General features: G+C 40.2%; 1 protein-coding gene across 1 annotated transcript; it reads right to left on the minus strand.

Annotated features, from left to right (window-relative positions):
• Positions 1-1,512: 1,512 nt before the first annotated feature.
• LOC134747937 (cilia- and flagella-associated protein 61-like) lies at positions 1,513-26,309 on the minus strand. Its single transcript, XM_063682615.1, has 30 exons — positions 26,181-26,309; positions 25,886-26,020; positions 24,370-24,530; positions 23,844-23,988; positions 22,883-23,018; positions 21,878-22,027; positions 20,059-20,234; positions 18,309-18,388; positions 17,691-17,802; positions 16,591-16,702; positions 16,267-16,343; positions 15,236-15,412; positions 14,236-14,314; positions 12,207-12,329; positions 11,702-11,814; positions 10,373-10,504; positions 9,593-9,787; positions 9,185-9,313; positions 8,267-8,424; positions 7,268-7,446; positions 6,862-7,057; positions 6,147-6,316; positions 5,556-5,659; positions 5,439-5,452; positions 5,116-5,267; positions 4,726-4,899; positions 4,275-4,388; positions 2,325-2,387; positions 2,173-2,205; positions 1,513-1,706 (listed from the first exon to the last, which is right to left on the minus strand). Exons 1-30 carry the CDS (start codon positions 26,297-26,299, stop codon positions 1,551-1,553), a joined length of 3,864 nt encoding a protein of 1,287 aa, XP_063538685.1. The 5' UTR covers positions 26,300-26,309; the 3' UTR covers positions 1,513-1,550.
• Positions 26,310-27,359: the final 1,050 nt, after the last annotated feature.

Genomic DNA, 27,359 nt, shown 5'->3' on the forward strand with positions numbered 1-27,359 from the left:
CTGTATTGAAAAGTAAATAGTAAAACAAAGCATTGATACTTGGTTTTTCACCCTCTTTGTTGAACTCGGGACTCTCAAGGCTCTCTATTATAAGTGTAACGAAACTTTCAAGGTCGTGTGGATAAAAACAGCAGGTAACTAAGTAAGGCAGGCAATGGTTAATTATATACATGTGTTTTTTAAAAGCCCAAGTAGTTATAAGTTAAACTTTTGTTCAAAGTATAAATGTATTTGCTTCACTACGAATATTATGGAGCTATCAAATAAAATGTGTTATAAAGTTAATATTCTTTATCAGTGCAACTCAACCAATGTAAATAATCGTTTTGCATGATAATGATATTTTGTAAGATGTTAACAGCTCAACAATATCATAGCGTTAACTAATTAATTGTCTAGTCAAATTAAAATATAAGAGGCCGTTCCTCGTCTGGTCAACAGGTTAAGAGATCAGTTGGGGCAAGTGAGCCCCCTGGATAAGTGCTCCTACAGAATACATACAGGAAGAGCTTTGGGTTACAAAAACCTACTACCGTGGACGCACACTTATTCTGCCAGGGTGCGAGCCAATATGCCAATCGATTACGCTCCGTAGCGAACGAAATGCAACTGCCACTGTCGCACTAATATTGAAGTGATAGAGAGACACATAGCGTTTCGTTGTCGTAGCGCAAGCGATAGTCACCTTGGCTAGGCACCCTGACTGGCAAAATTGCGGCAGTTAGCCTTTCGACGCAGTTGTAAAAACTGATTTTAATAAAACTCATTTCACAAGCTAATTAAACTTTGATCTCATAGTTTTATATACCGTAAATGTAATTGACTACCTAATTGTTTATTCCAAATAATGAATGTTTTGAATTGTGTACAAACAGAATCATATCAAGTAAGACTGTTTCGGCGAAAAATCTTTATTCATCGATGGCCATCCTGTGCATTGTGTAAATATAATATTTAAGAAACATTGTCTAAATAATGAACATGTGTAAAATGGAATAAATTGTCTAAAACGTAAAAATCCGTTTTTCTTGGAGAAGTAATATGTACTTATGAGTACATTACCTATTCGCATGGATGTACCACGACAGACGCCAGAGTGTGCAGAAATAAAATGCGCATCATACCTACTCATATAGCCGCTGCTCTCCTAACTTATTTACATTTTTATTTTACGAGTACAATGCAACTCCACACTTTCTGGCAGCCTTATATGTCACGTAATAACATATAATTATTTGAATTTTGTCACGCACAACGTATCCAAATTACGCTCCAGTCCCTATCCACAACACTAAAACTGGCTATATCTATGTGGGGTCGCTGCCCAGAGCGTTCCAAAATTCCCCCGCGTCATGATGCAGCATTGCAGCTTAGCACATTATGGCAGCCTTATGACAAGGTATTTATATCGCGTACAAGCACAACAATCGAGTAGGTTCTAATTTACGCCGGCCCCAGTCCTTATCCACTCAACACCAAAAGCCATGGCATATCTACTGCTGTAAGCTTACCTTTGTTCGTTTGTAGTCTTCCTTGGAACAGCGCATATCCTAGATAAGATCAGTCTTGATGGTGGCGTACTGCGGGTTCAACACCCGGTTGCGGTCGAGATAGTGAGCGAGGTGCGCCGTCACGATGCGGTCGCCGCCCAACGCGTTCCAAAATGCCCTCGCGTCGTTACGCATTATTGTACTTTGACCACACTCCTGCAAAATGTTCATTCAGTTAAACCTTGACAAACATATCATGACAAGCGATATTTTTTCTGTTATCGTAACACACCTTTGTTACTTTAGAAATAAGGATGTTTTCTGAATGTTCCGACATATTTGGCCACTTTGCCCGTCACTATCTATTTGATGCCTATACCTATACCGCTAGTGTCCCTTTTTCGTTCAAAAAGTTTCTTATAGCTATTTATTTAGCTTAATTTTGGCTATTCAGCTTTTGCATTAAAATCACATTCATTAAATCACTATCGTTTGTGCAAATAGTACTCTATTATGTAGCTATGTGCGTCATTAAAAATTAAATACCTACCATTTCTTTTGTCAGCTGCCGATAGTGGCTAATACTTACATCAGGACTCATCGAATAATAAAATAACCTTGTGCTGTTTTTCTTAACTCTACCTAACGCTTAACCAAATTGTAGAGTGTATCTGATACTTACCGACGGGAGGTGTTTCCTTAAGCCCTCGTTCATCTGTGAAAATAAGCGGATGCAAATTAGTGACAACGCACGACTGAACATCTCAAACAAAAAAGTTTAACAATATTATAATTATATACTTAAATAAATCAAGAGGTGTAATTGAGACTCACCGCGGTAGAAATGGGAATGAACCTTTCTATTACTGAGCGGACTGTACCAAGATTTGGCGCATCCTAGAAGAAGAAACAAACCAATATACGTGAAATGTTCAATGAAGTAATTAAGCATATGTATTAAAAAAGAAATGGTTATAATGTTTAAAATATTTTTGGAAACGGGTATATACCATGTAGGTATATTTGTTTTGGTGAGTTCCTGATATTTCGGTACGGTTGCACATGCCATCTTCATGGAGTACCTAACTTTTTTTTAATACCACGTCGGTGGCAAACAAGCATACGACCCGCCTGACCGTAAGTAGTCACCGTAGCCAATGGACGCCTGCAACTCCAGAGGTGTTACATGCACGTTGCCGACCCTTTAAAAACCTGTATACTCATTTTTTGAAGAGTCATGTACTGTACTGAGTACTGTAGTCCCTCGAGAAAACCTCGGCATCCTGGAGCTCATTCCACAGCCGGAGCGTCCGCGGAAGGAAATTACTCTAACCGCACAGTGCGCGACCATTTAGGTTCTAGGGTGTGAGGATGAATATTCTGCCGACGGCGAGCGGTGCGGTGATAGAAAGAGGACGTTAGCATCATGTCAAACAATTCTTCAAAGCACAGCCCATTGTACAATAAGCGATAGAACACACACAAGGAGGCAAAGTCTCTCCTTAGACTTAAAGGTTCAATGCCGCTTGTTAGTTTGGGATACAGCGCGCCTTTGGACTGAGTCGAAGGTCGAAGACTCCAAGATGGCATCCAGGTGCTCCTGCCCAAAGCTCCTGACGTGTTGCGGGTTTAATTGTCGTCACCTGGTCACACCCACACACCATAGCGCTCTTTCGGATTTGCTTGTTATGCAGGTTGTACACACTCGTCGAGAAACCCCGAGACAAGCCGAGAACGAGTGTTAGTGTGTACATAATAGTCTCCTTCTCGTCTCCTTTTTCTCCGATTGGGTCGGTTTTTTGCCGAGACTCGGGGAGAGGCTCTCGACGAATGTATACCAGCCAGCATTACTTGTACGCACAGTATCACCGGTACGCTACTATCCCTCAATATGGAAAATACCCCATTTTCAATAGTATTTATAATATAAATGACTATGTTAATTTAAAGTTGTAAATGATTGTAATAGTCTTACTCACCCCAGAGTAAAAGAAGCAGCCGGGTTCCGAGTAACAAGTATGGATAGTGGAGCAAGATAGAGTTTTTGTGACCTTTTCCGAGCTTCCCACTCCGTCTTCATTAAAACTCATATCATCACGTGTGATCAGCGAGAAATGAGACTTGACTAAATCATACACCTGTAGGGCGAGCACATGATTGGCGCGACAGTATCTCGCCGCGAGATAGACTACCCGTCTTTTACTATCTGTATGAATTAAAGAGGGACGGGTAGTCTATGTCGCGGCGAGATACTCTCGCGCCAATCATGTGCTAGCCCGGCTGCAAGATAAAGGTCAGGTGTCGTAACTTGTTTAAAAACATATTTTTCCCTAAATTTAAGGTCTATTTACTATAAAATCGTTTTCCATATAAAAATCTTACACACGCACACTTTTTACAGCACACACTTTTGATGTACAGTCGCCATCAGATATATCGGAGCGGCCAAGGTGCTCACAAATATCTGAGCACGTCTCTATTGTCAAGGCGTTAGAGTGCGTGTACAGATATTTTTACCTATTCTACCTAGCTAATCTACCTATATTCAATCTTTTGTAGGCAGTTTGAGACATTCCAAAAATTTGTTTGGTTGAAGTCTGCATTACAAGTCAATTTTCTACGGTGCGGGATCTCGATTGCGAAGTGGTAGCGACACTGAAGTAATAATTCAATAATTGATTGCGAAATTTACTGCCTAATAAATTAGGAAAGCTTAGTGCCAACATTGTTGGTACTTTTATATACCTATAGAATCTATTGAATAAACTCTGTTATTATTATTACCGTCCCAACATTTTGTTGGCAAATATGTCCGAGTAGGTTCCCGAACGTCTCCTGGTACAATGCCGACATCCACGGCTGCATAAAGAACTCGTAAAAATCGTCGATCTTGTTCATCTGTGAAATTCAATCGCCTGATTGCATTTGACTCTCTGCGCTGACAATTTTCGCGTGTCACCATTATGTAGCGAATTTCAATATAACAAATCAGAGAATATGTTGCATTGCTACAGCTACAGTTAATAAATTTATATCTATACAGTTACCTACAGTATCTGATCTGATCTTATCATTCCGTTTAATGTTTTTATTGGAATGTATGCAATGTACGCTTTACTTATCTTTAAGAAAAGTAGGTAGATTATCAATCTTGGTTCGCAATTTACAATAATTTTGCCTGTAAATTTTTCCGGCCTAGAATCTTATTTTTGAAAACTCATATCATCATATTTACCATATATCTAGCAAGCAAGTTGTTGAACAGTGACTCATGCATTCCGTGAATTTGAGCGAGTATATCGTAGCAAGGAACCTTTTTGGCAAGGCATGTGGCGCCATCTATGCAATGAAACTCGTCAAGTCGCAGTTGGAAATAGTTCCCGTCCTTGTCCGTGTTCAGCGAATGGCCCTGGATAAGATTAAATAATTGGCATTATTGTAAAGGTCATTTTATTAATACCTCGGAAATCCAAAATATCAGAAATGAATGAATAATTTCCATTTTTTTTCCAACTTAGCAAAAGGTACACACTAAGTATGCAGCCTGAACACAAAGTATCCACAAAGTTAGTAACTAATTTGTGAACTAATTCTTAATATCTGTTTTAATATAGTTGACACTTACTTGATGAGGTAGGGTCAGTCCGACTTCCATCGGTATGACCACACCAGGCGACTTCAGGTGCAAATAATACAGTGGGCCCGGGAAAGTAGCCGCAAGTAAAAGAGGCGATACAAATTCCATCACAGGTTCCCACCTACGAAATAAAGTTATACCTAGGTATTAACGTCTAAGCATAGACACAAGATCTACATACACTGTTGATCAAAATATTAACGAACGAAAGTTCATAATTGCTCTAATCGTCACGGTCTATTTAATATAAGTAGGTGCATTTACTTACTTTCGGTTTTTTTCCAGTGACGGTCTAGTCAATGTTTCTATGCTTGGATGAGGGAAGCTGAAAAAATTTTAATATTTATGTAAGCATTCTAACCGTGTTTGGGTATATTATACAAAAGTAGGTAATGTAATAGGTAGGTAAGTAGGTATACAAAGTTTACCAGTTCAGTAAGCTCGATCTGTATCTCGGCATGGGATCCGAAAGATCCGATTCCGGGTCCGCCATCACGAAGGGGTCCATTTGACGCAGGAATATATTCGCAAGCTGAAATAATAAAATCCTATGATGGTATAGTGAGAGTCGAACGCGCGCGTATAGGGCCGGAGTAAAACTTTCTTGCGTCGCTCTGCAACCACGCTCTGCTCGGTTGCATAGGTTGCATACCCTTAATCGCGTTGTTTCATACAATAAGTTTTGATATAACAAAGACTGCCCAAGTGCGAGTCGGACTCGCACACGAAGAGTTCCGTACATTACCCAAAAAAACGGCAAAAAATCACGTTTGTTGTATGGGAGCCCCATTTCATTATTTATTTTATTCTGTTTTTAGTATTTGTTAATACATCATCTGTAAAAAATTTCAACTGTCTAGCTATCACGGTTCATGAGATACAGCATGGTGAGAGACAAACAGACAGACGGACAGCGGAGTCTTAGTAATAGGGTAACGTTTTCACCCTTTGGATACGGAACCCTAGAAATGACACATTTTAAAATTAATTGTTCTTTTAGAAACTTGATACACCCTTACTGCCTCGCCCACGTCCTCGGAGCAACGTTCACGATGCAACTGGCGGTCAGCGCGCAACCGTCTCGAGTACTGAACGCAGGTACCCGCGCCATATACGTGGGCATCATTGGTCTTGAACTTCGTGTCAACCACTAAGCCACCGTCGTATACTAGTCCGCATTCACTAATCGCTGAAAATTACAAGTTAATCATTTTGAAGATATTTAAATACGCAGGAGCGCTATGATTTATTGGAAATATAACTGACCAAATCTCGTATATATATATATATTGCAATTAAATACGGTCTTTACAGACTCTACCAGAAGACCTTTACAATAAAGTCTTGCCTTGCCTTCATTTACAAGTCTAGATTTATACGAGTTAACATACAGAACGCGGTAATTTTTAGTGGACTTGCACTGTGAGAATAACAATGTCCATATATGTATACTAGATTCTGCCCGCAACTTCGTCTGCGTGGAATGATGATGATGATCGATTGATTGATTAAAACTATCAAACCCTTCCCCGGGCTTCAAACTATCACCACCACAGGTAACCATTTAACAGCCAATTATTTTTGCATTTATTATATTATAGTATAGAGATCTAGTTTTTTCCTCCTGTGTAACTTTTCTAGGTTGATAGCATATCAAATAATTAAGGCATGTGCTCTTAGATAGAAGTACTTTCGCTTTCTTACTGAATTCTGGCATGAAAAGAATGTTCCTACCTTTAAAAGCATAATAGTTAATAGCCTTCAAGCCGTAATAAAAAAGAGCGAAGCACGGTATGGAGATCCTGTGGAGCGGCGACATAACGTCCAGGCTGGTGATGCGAGTGCCCTGCGTCTGCCAGCTTACGAAGTGACATTCACGGTATACGTAAATTCCCAAATTGTCTAAGCTAGCTTGTACTCTTTCATCAATCTAAGACAAACAAAAATGTATTATCAACTTAGGCACTAAACTCGCGTCACTGGCTTTTCTAACGAGTCCAACGGCAATAAAGAATATTCGCCACATGGCAACAAAAGCCCCGTGTTACGTTACGGCGTAGCACACGCAGCATTAGCAAGTCTTTTAAATGTATTATTTACAATATGCTTACATTACATTTAAAAAGTCGAAGATACACACCACTTCATCGTTAAAACAGTTCACTCTCATCACGTTGCGGTCAACAGGCGGGAATGATTCCACGAAGGCGATCTCGTTAGGAGTGATGCCTAGTTCAAGTAGAGCCGCCATAGTGCTGTAGGACTCCAGGTGGTCTCCGTACACAATTACCCGATTCTTGGCGCTTAAGTGTTCGCGGCCTAGATATTAAACAACAACTTAAAAACAGTTGACCGTAACCCTTCTACCGGAGGAAAAGGTTTAATTAAGGTGATCTGATTGGTGATACCCAGCTAGAATAGAACGGCAATGGTGCTGTAGGATTCGATGTGGTGCTCATCCACAATTAAATGATTTTTAGCGCTTAAGTGTTCGCAGCCTGGACACTATAAAAAAACCGGCCAAGTGCGAGTCGGACTCGCCCACCGAGGGTTCCGTACTTTTTAATATTTGTTGTTATAGCGGCAACAGAACAACATCATCTGTGAAAATTTCAACTCTCTATCTATCACGGTTCATGAGATACAGCCTGGTGACAGACAGACGGCAGACAGACGGATAGACGGACAGTGGAGTCTTAGTAATAGGGTCCCGTTTTTACCCTTTGGGTACGGAACCCTAAAAAACCAGCTATTAGCTAGCAGTTTTAAGCTTAAAACTCACTGACTCTTCAATGAGATGGATCGAAGTGAAATATTCAACGAAAGGGACCTCCATAAGAGCGATGAGCGATGACCAGCTCAAGTTAGCGGCTATGGTGATGTAGGAGCCGAGGTCCTACAGGTACACGATTACCCGATTCTTGGCGCTAAAGAGTAGGCGGTCGAAATAAGACCCCTTGCAAGATAATAATCTGCTAAAAGAGACCATTGGTCGTCGATACTCTCAAGTAACATTTCCCAATAATAAAGTATGTCATAGGTAAGGGTCTAGTTAGCCTTTCAGCCACAGTGTTTTTAACTTCACATGAGTATTTTCTGGTTATTTTATAATATGATAACAATGCGTAAAGTTCCGTACCTGCATTGATCATAGACATCAGCATTCTCAAGCAAATGTTGGCTTCGTGCATAGAGTTAATCAGGAACACGTTTTCGGGTAAGTCGGGCCGCGGCGGCACTTTGTCTGGCCGGTACTTGGGGTTGTCCATCAATATCCTCTCACACGGCTTGCCCTTACTATCGCAACAAAAAAGGAACAAAAAGTCAAAAAAAAATTACCAACCTTCATCTTCACCTTCGTTTTGTTCAGTCGCCATCGGATATATCGGAGAGGCCAAGGTGTCCTCAAATATCTGCATAAAGCCTCTATCAACAAGATGTAAAGTATATTCAATACTCAATCATTTATTGCACATAATGGTTACACAGGTCAGCCGGCCTAGCCAAGGTGACAATCGCTATCGCTTCGCCATCGAAACGCTTTGTGTCTCTCTGTCACTCTTCCATATTAGTGTGACAATGACAATTACGTTTCGATCGCTACGGAGCGTAAGCGATTGGCATGTTGGCTACGCGGCCAGTGCCCTGTTTATCAAAAGCTTGTAGCATGTAATACAAGTGGAAGTCCCTTTCTAACAAAAGCTGTCAAAAAGTGAGTTCCGCTTGTAATACAAGCTACAAGCGTTTGAGGAACAGGGCACAGGTGGAATATAAATATAATTATTGATCGCATTATGTACCCTGTTGGGCGCAGCAAATAAGGAGATTTCACTTAATTCTAGGTATTAGTTACAATTTCTTCTAAATATTTATTTAGATAATAATAACATTTGGACAGTAGAAATTGTTTCAGCTTTATCCGCAAGCTGCAATGCTGTTTCACTTCAGATATTTTTGAGGACCTTGGCCGCTCCGATTTATCTGTTAGCGAATGTTCAACGTGATAGATAACAATTACAATAAAAACAACTGGGTTGCAATGTATAATTGCAATTACCTCATCTTTTTGCTATGTGCGAAAGACTCAGCCAAATAATCCGGATGTTGAAATTGCTGGCCGCATGTCAATACCAGCTCGTCATAGAACTTCACCGCTCCGCCTTGCAGCCGGATGAATTTCTTCTGTCTGAGATTATAGACAGACTATACAATCGTTAAGAAGGCCAAACAAAGCGAACTTAGTTTGATTAATTTGATTATACGTAAAGGCACTGAGAAGACATGAAACTATCACGGGCCCTTCACAGTTCGCAATAAGCATACTTCCCAATGCCCATTTTCCTCGCCACAGTAACATAGTAATTGGGATGCTTATTTGATACTTCCAGATCTCTTGAGACTTACGATCTGACGGCATCGGAATACCTTGCCCGTAGAACAATGTTAATTTTGAGATAATTTGTACCTATCAATCTCCACCATAACGCCAGTAATACAGTCCACGTAGTAATACAACGGGAGGCTCTTCAGATATCGATCCGTGTATCGACCACTTCTGGGGACGCAGGTCTCTGCCCCTGGAATACACTCACACAGCATCGGAAGACCATGCTCGGATACAAGGGTTATGTTCGTAAATGTCAGGTAACGGGATGCGGGACTGTGAAGAAAAATTACAATTTTCATGAGATGACCTCAATTTTTTTAATAGGTACCTAGGTTTCATCTTCAGGTTTATAATGTTTCACTTGTCGTAACAATAATTGACGGATAGACGGATAGCGGGGACCTTTCGGTTAGTATCGGGTAAGATATGAGTAAGTAAACTTTATTGGCGTTATACATAAACGCATTTCAAACCTGAATTAGCTATGAATCGTTTGTCTTTATCTGTAATTTTGACTTATTTATTTTTAAGAAAGGGATAGAACATAATTAAACTAATTCAGGCTCGTAAGGTTTTATGAATAAGGTGGTAAAGCCTGACCAGAAATATATGATCATTGTCAAGAGGGCGCTGTTATTCTCATGTATATAGTGAGAGTTTAGTATAGTATGAAAAAATTAGTTCCAGTGAAATTCCGCAACATGGCGCGTGATCATATATATTCCTGCCCGCGCAGCATGGTTTCCCCTATCACTAAGTCCGTCACTTTCGCACTCACATACTTGTTAGAACGTGACAGGCATGGTGATAAGCGTACCGTGCTACGACTCCTGGTCGGGCTTTAAATCTATTACTCACCCCATCAGTAGAGTTTCGATAAAGGCCAAGCCAGTCCGACTGGCACCAACGACCACAATTCCATGGTTCACGTCCACTTTAGGCAACGCTGTCAAATGCGTTTCAATGCCAAACAATGCGCAATTTTTCGTTCTGTGCAGCGACAAACGATATCAATATCAGGTCTTTCAAAACGTATAGCGAACATGATCAGTTAAGCCGTTTTTGAGTTATCGGAAATGTCCTCTTCATAGTAAAAAGTCGTACGTACAGCCACAGTTAAACGGTATTACGACATTAAATGGATTTTTAAAGTCATTATTGATATAAATAAAGCAAAATATAAGATCAAATTGCTTATTGTACTCCTCAAATGCAAGTATAAGTCCTAAGAAAATAAAATCATGGCCATAGGTATGTTATAATATAAATTAATGCAAATTTACAATAACTTATTTGGTTTTCTCGCTTTCGATATAAAAAGAAGAGTGTTTAACTCGGGTGAAAGGCCTATTTCATCCCTTAGTAAACAATCTACTAGAGACTAGAGTCAGATCAAGATAACTCTGCAGCGATTTTTGTAGCACAGACTTGCAAGTGTAATTTTAAACGTCAAACTTCTAATAGCTTCTAATAGCCGTAAAACTTACACTACCGTACCGCACCGCGACCTTGATGCGCCGCACCCATAAGTGAGAGCGAGAAAGAGATTTTTTTTGCGCTCACACTTATGGGTGCTGCGCCGTGACCTTGGTGCGGTGCGGTAGTGTGTCACGGCTTTAACACTTGCACGTCTGTGCTATAAAAATCGCTACAGAGTTATTGTGGTCGGACTCTATGTATTTAGAGTTGTGCCGTTCCCGGTAACATTACCCATTTTGTATGGGGAATGTTACCGAGCGAGAAATTTCCCCATACAAAATGGGGAATGTTACCGGAAATGACACAACTCTATATGTATTATACTAATAGATCCCGAGCTCCCGTTTAGCCTATTGTGACGGAAGGGAAACTACGCAACCCTATACTCTGATTTGTAATTAGATTCCATAAAACTAACCTCACTTTTTCTCTTTTCCGTATGTTTTAAGAAACTAAACAAAGCTAAAATGATACATCTATATTTATTTTAAATGCTAGAGTATGTAAAAGGGAAATTTGAGTTTACTTCTTTACATATTTTCCATAATTACGAAAGAAAAAGGATCTGAGTGAGGTTAGTTTTTTGGAATCTAATTACAAATCAGAGTATACACTGAGCGTGGCCCGATATGCTCTTATCCAGTTTATTTAAGATAAGCTGTGTGAACATACATAATCAAAAGCATAAAATGTTGTTATTCAACTTACGAATTCCTCACTTTATCCAGATATTTGATCCCGGTTATATTAGGCACGGGATGGCGGTACGGCACGATGGGAACCATTCGTCCTGCCAGCGACATTATGTTTCGGCTTGAATACTGCAATTATATGCATAAGAAACTTCATTACAATTATCATTTAAGCAGAACTTTCGCGGCTAGATTTATATCCAAACCTTAACCTATTCTATGGATCGTCACAAATATCAGTTCCTTGTAGTGTTTTTTCAAAGGCCTTCAGCAAGTTTCACAAGCTTTACAGACCTCTTTCTTGTTGGAATCTAACCAAGTCTGCGTTTTGAGCCTATTCGTTGGTGACGAAATGTGTCTACTTTGCCAACGTCGTTTTTCGAATAAGTCATTATAATCAGCACTTTGTCACAGCGACAATAAACAAGAAAACCGCTAGAGATCAAATATAATTGTTATTGTAACAAAAGAAATGGCTGAGAAATCAAATTCCTAGCACATACAAAAAAATATGTAGGTACCTTGCCAGTTTTATTCAGCTGGCTCGGCCAGAATAGGTGGTAGAACTTTGAATGGCGTATGAGGTCGCGGAGATACCAGCGCGCGTGGGGTTCCAAGGCTGGTGAGAGTACCCCTGCAATGATCTGCCGCAATCACAAAAAAAATATACATCATACTATGATCATTTATACCATGATCATAATTATTTAAAACTTCTTTAGGCGCGACTAGAGGGTAACTCAGATTTTTTTTCTGAAGGAAGAAACGCTCAGTATTCTATAGTAAGTCTAGGTATGTAGATAGTTTCCGCTAATCAAGAATAGTAAATGTCATATCATAGAGTAACTTTGTATATATACTGAGATATACAGTCAGCGTTGACGGCACTACGCCATCTAGCGGAAAGTGACAAACTAACGGCACAAGGGTAATATTTTAGGGAAGTTTTATTATTTTCATGGTTGATTAGAGTAATAAAAGTCTTGTAAATTTGTAATTACTAACAATCGTAGGGATATTTATGTTTGAATTAAATTGATTGAACTGAATTGATTAAAATAATTTACAAAAATCAAAGCGTATCAAGAAAGATGCCAAATATGCCAAATTGACAATTTTTTTTAGTACTAGAGATAGAGCAGAAAAAATTATAAAAGTAAATTTAGTACATATATTATATCATGTAACAAATGCATTTCCGTTATTAAATTATCATTTAATCGCTTAAAATAATAAATAAAAAGTACAAAAATGTGCCCGCGAAAATCTAGTGAGCGAAACGCGCGAACCGTCACGTGACGTCACTCGTTCGACAGATTAGTTCACATAAGTTTAATTAGTAGCAAACGTTAGTTGGACCGTCCAACGTGTGACGTCATCACGCTCTATCAAATTCCCGCCAAAAATTATGAGCGTTTCAACCGCTCAAAATTTTTCAACATTCTAAATATTTTTTAATAAGATAATGTGAGGTTTACAAAAGTATATTTATTTTTTCCGGTGTTCAAACGATATAAATTATGATTACAAAAATGAAAAAAAAAACATGCATGGAGCTATATGCCATTTTCCAGTAGCTTTTCCAGTATTCATATGTATCATACTAATACGCTAGGACCTAGGTACCATTATAACATTTTCCCCTCACTAGCTCGGAAAGCCGTCTTTTATCCTTTAAAACAAGCGGGGAAAAACGCATTTTATCCACTAGTGAGGAAAGTAATTTGACCTTGGATGGAGCGTGTTTAAGTAGCGTGACAGAAACAAAACATAAAACGCTCATAATAATGGTTCGTTCGATATTAATTATCATTAAATAAATGGTTTGAGAATCTAATAAAAAATACCAGATTTAGCTTTATTTAATGATTTTAAGTCATAAACCTTAAAATCCTATAATAAACGTTTGTTTTTTAATAATTATGTTAAATATAATTCTGAACGCACAAGTTAAGTCGATGCAATTTCAAAAGGCATCATTGACATTTCATACGTCAGAAATGTCAACATTGTCAACAAAAATTTTACTTAAAAACTTCTCACGTAAAAGTACAGAATTTCCAGTTTTTTTTTATAGTATCGTAAAAAAATGAGTGATTCCAGTTGATGAAGATGATCTAACGCCTGTGGATGTTGCACTTTCCTCGCTATAGTGAGGGGAAAAGTTTTGTGTTACACACGGGTGCAAATGTATTTTACTTCTCGTGTGTTAAAACACTCGCTACGCTCAGGATTCTATTTTAGAGCCACTCGCTTCGCTCGTGGTTCAACTATAGAATCCTTTCGCTTGCTCGTGTTTCAATTCCACACTCGCGGGTAAAATACAACTTTGCACCCTTGTATAACAAATAACTATTATAATACACAACTCCTTACAGAAACGATAGTAATTTTACCTACTCTTTCTCATAGATAATTAGGTTTTCATTGTTTTCAAGAATAAATATCTCCGCAGTCACCCAACCTACTAAAAGTAAGTGGGGAGGCAATAACAATAACACTGACCCAGTTTAAGTAAATAGATTTGTAAAACAAATGGATTAGACTCACCGCGCCGTCGGTGCCCGCGCTTCTGGGCTCAGGCTCTAAGTCATACTGCGTTCGGACCCCAACACAATTATCTAGAGACCTGTCCATTAAATAAATTTATAGTCATTCTATCGCCTTAAAACCTGCCAAAATACGATCCGGATATATTACGCGAATGGGTATTAAATATCGCCATGGACAATGAGTCAAAAATATGCACGCTGCACGCACCTTAATAGGGGATATTACTGCAATGTTCTGCCACCAGAGTGCAGGACCAGCCTTTTTAGTAAACCATAGAGTAACTTATACATACTGTTCCTTTAACAGGTTTTTGACAAGTTTTCAGAGATAATAAAATATGACATTGATGCATCAAGGCGGTTTGTTTACAGAGGACCTACCGGGAAACGCGAATCCGAAATTGTTAATGTAAATCCGAGATGTTAGATAACGAAACTTGAATTTCTTGTTTCGCGATAGACCCTCAGATTGTGGTAGTAGCGCCCCCTGCGCAGAGTTTCGCGTAATATTCCCTATTTATGAAAATAAGGTGGTATATATACGCATTGCGATTTGTTGAGTGTGTGACATCGCTCCACTGTTTATTATACCTATACCTATCAGTCGAAAACTTTATGTAGAACCTCACTGAACTGACCTTACTTTAGGTACTTAAGGTCAGGCCAAGCTAACTCTGCAGCGATTTGCAGGAGTGTTACCCCACTCCCACTGCCTATTTACAAGTTTTAAGTACATAAACTATTAATCTTGGTTGTCTCTAAAAAATGCAAGATTACGAAGTAATGAAGATAAATTGGTTTGTTAACATTATTTTCAATTTCTTTGAAACTCCTTTTTAGAGTCACGCTTGTCACACAACACACAAACACACCCACTTTATCAGTAAAAAATGAGCGAAATTCCAATTTTCTCTGGTAAGTCAACTCTTCGTGCCTATTTTTTTTAATTTACCACCTTTTTCTACTGACATAGTGGGTATGCCAGAGTATATAATTACTCGAGTATAACCACTCCAAGGGCCTGACGCTGGCTCAACAGCACATAGGCGTCCAACTCGTCCGATACGAGACTCTTCTCCAGGAGCCGAAGTATGTTCTGTTTGTCGTGTACGTGTTCAAGGATGTGAGCTATGGATGGGAAGTCGAACGCTTCAGCTGGACGAACTGCCACGCTCCTAGAGATACGATACAATATTGGAAAAACCGAACAAGTGCGAGTCGGACTCGCGCACCGAGGGTTCCGTACTTTTTAGTATTTGTTGTTATAGCGGCAACAGAAATACATCATCTGTGAAAATTTCAACTGTCTAGCTATTACGGTTCATGAGATACAGCCTGGTGACAGACAGATGGACAGACGGACAGACAGACAGACGGACAGACGAACAGCGAAGTCTTAGTAGTAGGGTCCCGTTTTTACCCTTTGGGTACGGAACCCTAAAAACTACTACACATGTCTAAGAGTGGGGCCAAAATTACGTCGAAAACTTAGAATGCCAGTGTTAAATTTTCTTTTTCTAACAAATACTAATGTAAAAGTACCTAAGGGATAGGAAATAAAAATCCGGCCAAGTGCGAGTCGGACTCGCGCACGAAGGGTTCCGTACCATTATCTATTGTTTTTAGTATTTGTTGTTATAGCGGTAACAGAAATCGGTACATAATCTGTGAAAATTTCAACTGTCTAGCTACCACGGTTCATGAGATACAGCCTGGTGACATGACAGACAGACAGACGGACAGTGGATTCTTAGTAATAGGGTCCCGTTTTTAAACTTTGGATACGGAACCCTAAAAACGAATTGAAACAAGTCATTAATAAATAACGCCGTAGCTCGGATACGCGGATCGGTACGTGCGATAGTGTACACCATATTATTGACACGTCTACCGTTATCCATAAGTAGGTAACTGATATTCTTTATTAACTCGTATTCAGTATTTCTAGATCCATCCATGGCGGCCCTGGTTTTTAAATAATATTTTTCTGTGTTTATAAAGTCTAAATGCCCCTCTCGATCATACTTACTCGCGTACAGAGTTAACATGGGCCACATAGAGGGATTGGTTAGTGTATTTCTCCCGGTAATGTTTGGGTGTAACTAGCTGAAACAATTGCAAAAAAATATAAAAAGTATATATACACTTTCCTTGTAGCATAAAAACCCTTTACAAGAAATTATTATAAATATTATTATCACCACTTCAGGTCCAGGGCCAGGGATCATGAACTGTTTGGAATAAAATCAACAAAGGACTGTTATGTTTATAAGTTCACGGGCTATTCTGTTCAAGTGCAGGTGCTCACAGAGACCACAGGACCACTGCTCTAAATAATATACTCTGATTATACCGTAAAATGTTCGAGGAGAGGAAATGCCGGTTGGTTGGATGGGAGACACAACACACAATAATCTCTGTCGGGAAACACCTCAAACGCTGTCTGCAGAATGTCGTAACCATATCTGAAAGTGAATTGTTTTCTATAGAATTGATAAATTATAGATATGTCGGAGGGATGGCCAATGGCAATGGGGTTGGCAACTGTCAAAGATTTGTATAGATGGCGCCATCATAGCTTTATGGTCAGGAAATCAAATTTACGGAAATTAGGAAATAAAAGATCAAACATATTTTTGACCCTTTCTTGTAAAAAAATGGAATAGGTACATATCAGGTAAACACAATATAACATCCAAAAATATATTTTTTTTATTTACTTATAAAAGCTGGGATACCAAAATTAAATCCCGGTTAAATTATATGAATAATACGGACAAGTGCGAGTCAACAATTTTTTTTATTCACTTACAAATTTATAGTTTTTAGATTTTTTCCTGTACTTGTAGTAGATATAAGATAAAACGGTATTACTTGCTAAATTTCATAGATCTAGGCAAAATAGGTAAAGAGAAAGCATTGAAGCATTTTATGGAAACTCATTTAAAAGCACCATCTTTGATTTGCTACCGAAACTAACTATGTTCCATAATCGGAACCACACCTTAAAAGTTTTTTTTACACAGCTTCAAAGGACTGTAGACGTGAGTATATGGTTTTAATTTCAACTCGATACCTCCTTACCTCCACGCGTTCCCGACATAAAAGGTCTTGACAGACAGACGGGCGGACGGACAACAAAGTGTTCCTATAAGGGTTCCGTTTTTTTCCTTTTGAGGTACGGAACCCTAAAAATACTGGTATTGAATTTCTGATCGTGAGATGCGATAGTAGGAATTATATTCTTTAAATTTAATTTAGAAATATAATAGAAAAATATTTATTCGTGGCATACAAAACAATAATAAACAATACACAACTAAAAATAAACAAGTCATGAATGTAGAATATATTAGCTACGAAATAAGCCTACCTTACCTTAGTATGGTGCTGACCTACGGATCACTTTTAATTTATTACTAGGTATATATTTTTTTTTAGATTTTAACTTACCTTTCGTCGTAATCTTGATGCATCGCAAACACTTCTAACAGAAAAGCGTTCGGGGTTCCCGGGTAGCGTACGATTTCAAACGCAGGACGTGGACGAACTTTGTCGGGTGATACTGAAATTCACATAAAATATCATAAAATTCAATTTATAGTTCAAGCTTTTTATTGCTGACCGTACTTTTCATTAATCAAAAATCAACAGCAAAACCCGAATCCGAAGTTACGTCACAATTAAGACGATTGTAACGTCTCCAAAATTACAGTAGCAAACAAAAGTATTTTGACAATGATAATAACTATTGATCTACCTGTAGCGCAAATTATCAGGTTTAATTCTAAGTACATGTTTAGTTTTCGTAATCTCAGTGGAAACGTAACAAATGTAGGTTGAATAAGATATAATCGTAACGTAAAGATTAAATACATACCCTATTCATAAACATATTGAAAGAGGTTCATTGTCAAAATACTTTTGATCGCTATTGTAGTTTCAATTTAGTATAAGCAACTTCAGTCACTCTTCTCTTTTTCTCTCCCTTCTGCTCTTAGTTACATTTTTTCATTTTTTAAGTGCTATCAACATTATGGAGAAAATAATACATTTGTAATACATACTTACCTTGTTTCGACTTATGGATATTATTTTCAAGATCTTGAGTGGCCAACGTGGTGACTTGCAGGGTCTTATCCGACTTCAGCCTATGTGACAAATAAATCGTTTGCTTGAATGGGGTTGGCAACTGTCAAAGGTATAGATGGCGCCAGCATCGGTTTTACCTGTCTCTCGTTTTGTTCTATGGGATTTGGCTTCAAGGGCTAGCATCCAGGCCATAACATTAAAAAAACCGGACAAGTGCGAGTCGGACTCGCCCACCGAGGGTTTAAATTTTACTTATTTTTACAAGCTTTTATTTAACTTGCAATATGTAGGTACCTATATACAGTTGTGTGCAATAAAATAGCAGTCAATAGGAAAATGAAAATTAGGGGAAAACTATAACTTTAGATCAATTATATTGGTTTTTTTTTATAATTCTTATGCAGTACTTGACATTGTTTTAATAGTACATTATGATACAAGTGTGCTAAGTTGGTTATTACACACGAGGCGATATTGTGCGCGCGAGCTGTAAGCGAGCGCGCAATAAGAAAGCCGATGTGTGTAATGACCAATGCACACGCGTTTCATACGACGTTTCAACACATTTGCGAGAAAAAAAAATACTCATATTAATCAAATTTTAATAGTAAAAAAAGTTAGTATTGTGTTTTGCATCTGTCATACTGCCGGCCGCCCCTCGCCCCGGCCGCGGGCGGCGCGGCGGGCGGCCGCGGGCCGCGCACTGCGCAGGCGGTCGGGCGCGCCGGTGCCCGCCAGTCTGACCAATTAAAGAAGGCTCCTTTTCCATGCATATTAATAGAACTGATTGTCCTTAGTAGTCAGTCGGATAATATAATGAAAAAGCACGAGTGGAATAATACACTGAAAGAGCACGCGTGTTTAATATCTAGGATTATGAGCCAAAAATCGGTGGAATAAAAACGTCGTTTTGAGCAAGTGTGTTGAAAAATTAATTGTATAATTTACGTAAATAATATTGGAAGTTAAAAAAAATTGAAAATCGGCTTTTTTACTACCTCGCGGAAATTCTTATAAAAACGTAACAACCTACGAAAAAATTACAATTGCGTACTATAATTGTAATTTAGTATCTTGTCTATTATTTTCAATCAAAGCTTTCTTCTAAACCAATGTCATCCAAAAAAACTTTTCTTTAAGACGATCTTCTTCTCAGTGTACTACTAGTCCATCATTCGGACTTTTTTGTTGATTTTTGACCAAATACTCGGTTTTGTTTGTTTGCTTGAGGCTCTAAATGATAGTGCCACCCATGAGAAACCAAGTAGGTATTCGGTCAAAAATCAACAACAAAGTCCAAGTGATGGATTACTAGTACACTCTGAGACGAAGATCGTCTTATAGAAAAACTATTTTTTTCTGGGTGACATGGGTTTAGATGTAGGTAAAGCTTTGATTGGAAATAATAGGCAAGATACTAAATTACAATTATACTATGATTCAGTCATCAACTGACGGTCTTTCCACCGCGATACGACCGTCTGACTATTTTTTTAATTCATGATAGCATCTAAACTATCATCTGAAAGTATCAGCCGGGAGACGATGACAAACGATATATGCTCCTGACCCGCGGTTTTATAGGTATTTATTAGATTCAAATGTCCACTCGCCTTTTCTAAGGAAAGATAAGGATCATTTAGTTAGATACCAGTAAGCCGATTCAGATAGTGTTGGCACTGGTGGCTAACACATATGAAATAGGTATGTCAGATAATTTGTTATTTACTCGAAGACTATATTGAGTTCCACGGAGAGCGGCCTAGGTATCCGCATCAGTTCATTGGTGATGTTTACTATGTCGTAATCTACTAGGTCGTCATCGTTATCCACCATCGGCAGCTCGAAGATCACCTCATCGGATTCACATTGTGTAACCTCGCCGCTCAAGCCCCAGTTTAAGGTCTAAAGAAAAAACAGACGATTTTAATTAAAAATACCTATTATTTGCTCTACCGCACTCAATTGAAATTGAAGAAGTCTATTGAAAATCTGTTCACTACAGACACTACAGACAAACATATACTTTCGCATTTAAATATAGGTAGAGACCGTCTACACCAACTTTGCACCGACATCGGACCAAGACCAGCCGGCCTAGCCAAGGTGACAATCGCTATCGCTTTGTGTGTCTCTATCACTCTTCCATATTAGTGCGACAGTGACAGTTGCGTTTCGATCGCTGCGGAGCGTTAGCGATTGGCGTGTTGGCTACGGGGCCAGGCGCCGGAAAACTTTCGAGAAGAACGAGCCAACTGAACTAGAAATCAACAGTTCTAGGAATCTCTAAGAGCCTTTAAAGCCGTAACTTTGGCCGTAACACACCATCGCACCGCACCAAGGTCATTGTGCGACGCCCCTATAAGTAAGAGCGAGAAAGAGATATCGCTTTCTCGCTCTTACTTATGTGTGTACCTTGGTGCGGTGCGATGGTGTGTTACGACCTTTAATGTTGTTTTCAGTGGTCTAAGAACTCCTATTAATTTTCTGGGTGGCTTGAAGAGCCGCAAAATATCATACCTCCGAAGAACAGCACCGACCCCTGACATAAATTGGAATCTGCATAGGTATAACGCAGCGTACTACGTAGGCGAACAACACGCGAACGCCAAGCGAAGCGATGTGGCGCGGGGTGAATCATCAATCCTTTGATAGCTATAGAGGTGTCCTTACGTGGGCGATTTCGTTGCGAACGCGAACGCCGTGGGCCAGCCGCGCCGCGCCGCTTTGCGTTCGTGACTTGTTCGTTTACGTAAGACGCTGCGTAAGTATACCCATGATTTGGATAGGTATCATCAAATCAATGACCAGTTGACCACAGTTAGACCAAGAGAATTCTGCAGCGATTTTGATAGCAGAGACTGTGCAAGTGTTATTATAAACGTCATAAGTCGGCGTCGCTGCAGAGTTATCTTGGTCTAACTCTACCACCTTTTACCTTCTTCTGCTCCGCTTTATTAGAAGAGGGAACGGGATTTCCAGATCTAAGATTCGAGTCACGCCTCTCTGGCTTGCTGCTCCCCAAACTGAAGACACAAGTTTTGATGTCATCCAAAAGCATGGCACAGTTTAAGGGCCTGAGGGCCTACTTTGCGTGGCGCCACGCAACGCACTAATGGGACCACGCCCTAAGTGGACGTGTAGAATTCAGTCACCTAAATGAATTAACATGGATTCGCCAAAACGATTTTTAATCTTTACTGTGTGTTCATTTCATTCGTTCAAATGGCCTATGAATTCAAACGAATGTAATTACTTATTAAACTTTAAAAAAAGGAGGTTCTCAGTTTGACCCGTATGTTTGTATGTATATGTTTATTCGCGATTATCTCGCGTTTGGCTGAACAGATTTTGATGCGGTTTTTTATGTTAGCCTATTTCATTGATCAACCAGATACTTCAATTATTTATATAACTACGTATATACAAAATAATCACTATCAAACATTTTTCCGATAAAAAATTGAGCTAGGTATACACAACACGCCTACAGCGCAAAGAGTAGGTAACTAATTTGACTAGATAGTCTAGACAGAACTACGGACTTACATTTCTGCGGAAGAGTTGACGTATTGAACAACAGGGTTGCCCTCCAAATGACGGAGTCCTGCGAAAGGAGAGAGATCGAAGCTCTCCTCCAAAGACTCGAAGTTGATCATTGTATTGAGGATCATCACTCCGACTGCCAATTCCTGACGCTAAATATAAAAGGTTTAAGTGGAAAATGATATAGGTACCTACTTATAAGTAAGCAAATATACATTGATCGAGTGAAGGGTCCCACTGATTACCAGTCCGCCGGACGATATCGGCCTGTCAGTTGTTAGGAACTGTCAAATTTTTGTCCTAACTGACAGGCTGATATCGTCCGGCGGACTGATAATCAGTGGGCCCCTTAAGATACGTGAAATCTAAGACAATTTCGTGCTTCGAATTTGACAGGTAAACATGGCGCTGTACAGCTCCATACATTTTGAGTTAACTCTGATAATCATAAGTTGACGTTTGACAATTCAGTGACCGCAAAACATACAGCGCAGTACAGCGCCATCTGTTTTGGATGTCAAACTAAAGGGTACGTTTTCTTTTCTTAGACTTTACCTCTCTATTACAATCAATTCTCTTTGTAAGTAGGTATAGCAGTAATATAGTCTTTGGAAAACGATGTATTGAGGTGATACCTCTACTACTACACGCTTGTTTGCCAAATTGCCATTGCCATCCAACTCTTAGAGACACTTAGAGAGAATGGGAGAGGAGCGTGCCGTGCCCGTGAAGAAAGCGTACTTGGGACAACCAAATGGGAGACGCCCGATTGGACGCCCTAGGTACCGCTGAAACTACGTAGTTGCTCAAGACCTGCTCAACCTCGGCCATGGCGACTGGCGAGAGCTATCGCAAGACCGAGAGGCATGGCTTGATCTTGTGTCGGAGGCCAGGACTCACTTTGGGTCGTTGCGTCACCGTAGTAAGTAGGGATAAGTGAGTATTTCTGTGAATTAGTTTTTATAAAGTTGGTATAATTTTTAATTGTTTAAATATAGAAGTCTCACCTCTCCGACTAAAAGAACCCGTTCAGATTCTGGATGCCGCGATATCAATTCACTGATATAGAACTCGCCGTACATTTCCCGTAGGCGCTTGGAATGCTGGTCGATTATTGGAACTAAATCGTCGTTGTCCTCCTCGCTGAAATACAAACAGTGGTAAGTACGAGTAGTTAAAGATCGTCTGGGCATTGTAGGGACGTCAGGCGTGTGTCACTCCGCGATTTCGTCGCGTCGCTACAAGGAGCGGCCGCCTCAATTTTGAGGTTTTTCCATATTAATTGCCGCGCACCGTCATAGAACGCACGCCTGCACGCGCTTGCGCCGCCTAGCTTGCGCGTAGTAGACGCGTTTTGTTAGGGAGTGATCTTCTGTACCCAGTACTATTATATATTCTGTGGGCCGTGGAGACGTCGAATTTTATTAAAGACTAGCGACCCGCCCCGGCTTCGCGCGGGTTACACAAAACCTTAACAAATTATACACCTAAACCTTCCTCAAGAATCACTCTGTTGATAGGTGAAAACCGCATTAAAATCCGTTCAGTGGTTTTTGAATTTATCGCGAACATACATACACACAGACGGACACGGTGGGGGACTTTGTTTTATAAGGTGTAACAAAAAGCCTTTTAAATTGGTTTTGAGTTCAATGCAATGAAGTGATCGGGAGCTAGCTTCCGGTCCCTTTCCAACTCGTAAAGTCTCTGTAAAGGTTGAATGGAACATAAGGTATGTTCCTTCATAATATATTCTGCTCCTCGGACGCATACGCCCACTCTGTGACGCCGAAATGAACCGCTCAGCACGCTATGATAATGTTATCGACATACGGGCAAAGCGGTATGTCCTCGATGAAGCTCCTCTCGTTAGCTGCGTATTCTGACCACCCCGACATAGCATTCGGCTCTGAACTAGGTGAATAATTGAATATTTATGCATAAAACGAGAGAGAGAGAGAGACTAACACCGCCCTTCGCACCCTGAGCCTCGGGCACACTTCTGAACGCTCAGCCAACCAGAGCGAAGGCACTAGATCGGGTGGCAACCCGCGCTCCGCCGCAGATACTCGTCGAAAAGAAGCCTCGCAGCGACTTTGTCCTGGCATTAGCACTGAAATACAAGCACACAGTATAGTAAACGCCTTTCCAAGCGAGCGTAGTTTTACTAGAAGTTTCACTTACTTGCATACAAAACTCACTAACCAACCAAACTAGGTAATGGTACCGAATTCACCAGTTTAGTAAAGCCATAGCAGTGCGTTTTCACATTATGTAATCGAAAATCGTTCGAAGACGTTGGACTCATTAGGCTAGTCACAGTGCTTCAGTAGCTTCGTTGTTGGTAACTTGGTACACACTTACAGTTCAGGCCCACTCGAAGCTTCTGTTATTAGCGCTCTTAAGATTCTCCTCATATACCTAGTCTAAAATTCAACCCAGGCAAAAGTCCCAATCACGTGTCACCCATAGCCGACTACACAAGAAGACTTACTTGGATATTTAGGCATGCACTTGATGAAAGCAACGTTCATCAGGTAGGAGTCGTGCATGAACAAACTTTTCAGTAGGCTGTCCACTACTTCACGCCCGTAGGGCTTGCTCCAACAAAGAAGATGGAGGAAGTGGCTATTCCGAGCAGTCATTTCTATAGTTCTGGAAATATACGTTCAAATGGATCGGATACGGATCTGAGACGTGGGCGCTAACGATGGGCCTCATAAGAAGGCTCAAGGTCACGCAAAGGGCAATGGAGAGAGCTATGCTCGGGGTTTCTCTGCGTGATAGAATCAGAAATGATGATATCCGCAGTAGAACTAGGGTCACCGACATATCTCGCAGAATTGCAAACCTTAAGTGGCAGTGGGCGGGGCACATTGCTCGCAGAACTGATGGCCGGTGGGGCCGGAAGGTTCTGGAGTGGCGTCCGCGTACCGGAAGACGAACTGCCGGTAGGCCTCCAACGAGGTGGAGCGACAACCTGGTGAAGGTCGCGGGAATTCGGTGGATGCGACCGGCACAGGATCGGTCGGAGTGGCGAGCCTTGGGGGAGGCCTATGTCCAGCAGTGGACGTCTATCGGCTGACATGATGATGATGATGATGATGATGACGTTCAAATGTTCGGACGTGAATAGGCGGGTCCATACCTACACAAAAAGCCGTCTCGCGAGAAAATTGTCACACGAAGCAGCATGGACTGTGCAAACGTGCCGAATGCAAGCGCATCCACATCGCCTCAGGACCAACCAGCCAGGCCTAGCCAAAGAGCCAAGATGACAATCGCTGTCTGTCTGTCACCAGGCTGTATCTCATGAACCGTGATAGCTAGAAATTTTCACAGATGATGTATTTCTGTTGCCGCTATAACAACAAATACTAAAAAGTACGGAACCCTCGGTGGGCGAGTCCGACTCGCACTTGGCCGGTTTTTTTTATTCTACCGTTCTGTTATTGTCATGCATGATTTATGAGTGCATGCCAAATAAAAATGTTTGTCTTTTTATTCTACCGTTCTGTTGCCATGTATGATTTATGTATGCATGCCAAATTGCAGCTTTCTAGCACTAACGATCACGGTGCATAGCCGCGGACAGACAGACAGACAGACAGACATGGCGAAACTATAAAGGGCTACCTAAGTACCTACTACTACTAAAGTACTTGTATGGAAACTGCAGTCCGGTCCGGTTGGTGTCCGCCTGTAGCCTGAGCGGCCCTAAAAAGATTTACCTACTCGTACTTACTAGACTTATATTGACCGGGATATAGACCGTGATTACCTTTTGTATTGTTTATGAGCTCCCGATATTTCGACGCAGTTACATGCCCCCGGTATCCAGCGGCGGTAGCACGGTCGCATTTTTATCGCTTATCACCATGCCGGTCACGTTCTGACATGCAAGTGCGAAAGTGACGGGCATAATGACAGGCGATAAAGATGGAACCATGCTGCGCCCGCGGTTAATATAAATCTAGTGAAACTAACCGTGAATCATTCAAAACTCCTACTTGTATTTAGTCCAGATATAGTGTTCCCATGCAGATGGGTGGACCGAGGGTAGTAAAGGGTGGTCTTTTGCGGCCAGAAACCCCACGATTGCGTTATTGTCATTGAGTTGAACAATTGATAGCGTGCAAGTCTCTCTGAAATATGTAACATGACTTTGAAATAACAGAAAAGACAAGTGTACCGTACGTGTTACCCCCTACCCTACCTAGGTGGACGCAGACAAATGAACCACACCTGACTTGTTGGAGGGCAAGTCTCATTATAAATCTAGCAAAACGAAGGTGAATTACTTACATAAGGACAATTATATCAAACACTTGACGTATGCGGAAATTCTTCGCCATAGATTCGTTGCAGAGCTCAAATATGTCCGAGGCGTCCTGCAGGGTAGCAAGGCGGAGTCTGCCAAGCATCGGAGTACTCATCTTGTCCATTTTCAAAAATCAACACCACCTATAGTTGGTTTTTTTAATTGACAAGTTATGTTATGACAGATGATTCATCTAAGAATAGTCTTTGACGTTCTAGTTTTTTTTCTGATAAGAATAGTAGGTATACTTAGGGTCGGTTGCACCAAACCGTCTGTTACAGTTTTAGCGTTCGCTAAATTTTATTGTATGGAAAGTTTCATAGTTCTCTGCTGCTTGACGTTGGTCAGTCTGTTAATTGTGGTTGGTGCAACTGGCCCTTACTTTACTCTTTGGGCGATCGTGTGGACACGTCAACGCAACCACCGGCGATTCCCTTAGATGCGTGCCCAAAAAACCGACAACTCACGGGTTGCAGGCGATGATAGACGATGACTGGCGAATGTGCCCTCTACACTATCGTCTTCGCCAATCATCGCTTTTAAATGATAAATATTTAATAACATTCATTACAAACACCAATAATAGGACTATTGCATCCTGGTGTCCTACCTATATATGATTTGAGATAAGATTGAACTACATATTAACCTTTTGGACGCCAATGACGGATATATCGGTAGCGCAGGTCCAACGCCAAAGACAGAGTAATCCGTCATAGACCACAGAGCAACATAGACCTACGTGCATTCGCATAAAGTTCAATTTCAGTTTTGACACTTCGGTGGGGTGGCGTCCGAGTGACAGCTTTTGTGCTCGATACGGCGTCGAGAAGGTTACAGCTATTTCTAAAAAGTAGGTAAAATGAAATGCTCGTTTAACGTACTTATGCTTATTTAATATCCTTAAACCAAAATCAAAGCTTCCTCGATTTTAAACATTGTACCTAATAATTTGTAGAAATCATAAGTCATTCAGAGCGTTAAGTACTCGTAGACTAACACGGATAATTTGAGCTTTAACTTAAATAATAAAGAACTTCATAAACGAAAATGATTAATATCCTTAATATACAGAACACATCATTTTAAATAAAAAATAATTTAATTCAGCAACAATAATCTTACTTGCTCTAATTAGCATCAATAAATAAGATGACTTCATT

The sequence above is a fragment of the Cydia strobilella genome, chromosome 15 (genome assembly GCF_947568885.1).
Source record: "Cydia strobilella chromosome 15, ilCydStro3.1, whole genome shotgun sequence".
NCBI lineage: Eukaryota > Metazoa > Arthropoda > Insecta > Lepidoptera > Tortricidae > Cydia > Cydia strobilella.

Bases quoted from the DNA above. Each gene is read 5' to 3' on its own strand.
- LOC134747937 (XM_063682615.1), bottom strand. From the start codon at position 26,299: ATGCTTGGCAGACTCCGCCTTGCTACCCTGCAGGACGCCTCGGACATA. The intron at 8,425-9,184 runs GTAATTGCAATT...TTGTTGCGATAG, and splicing joins GCACATAGCAAAAAGATGAG to TAAGGGCAAGCCGTGTGAGA. The intron at 4,389-4,725 runs GTAAATATGATG...TGAATTTCACAG, and splicing joins ACTTGCTTGCTAGATATATG to ATGAACAAGATCGACGATTT.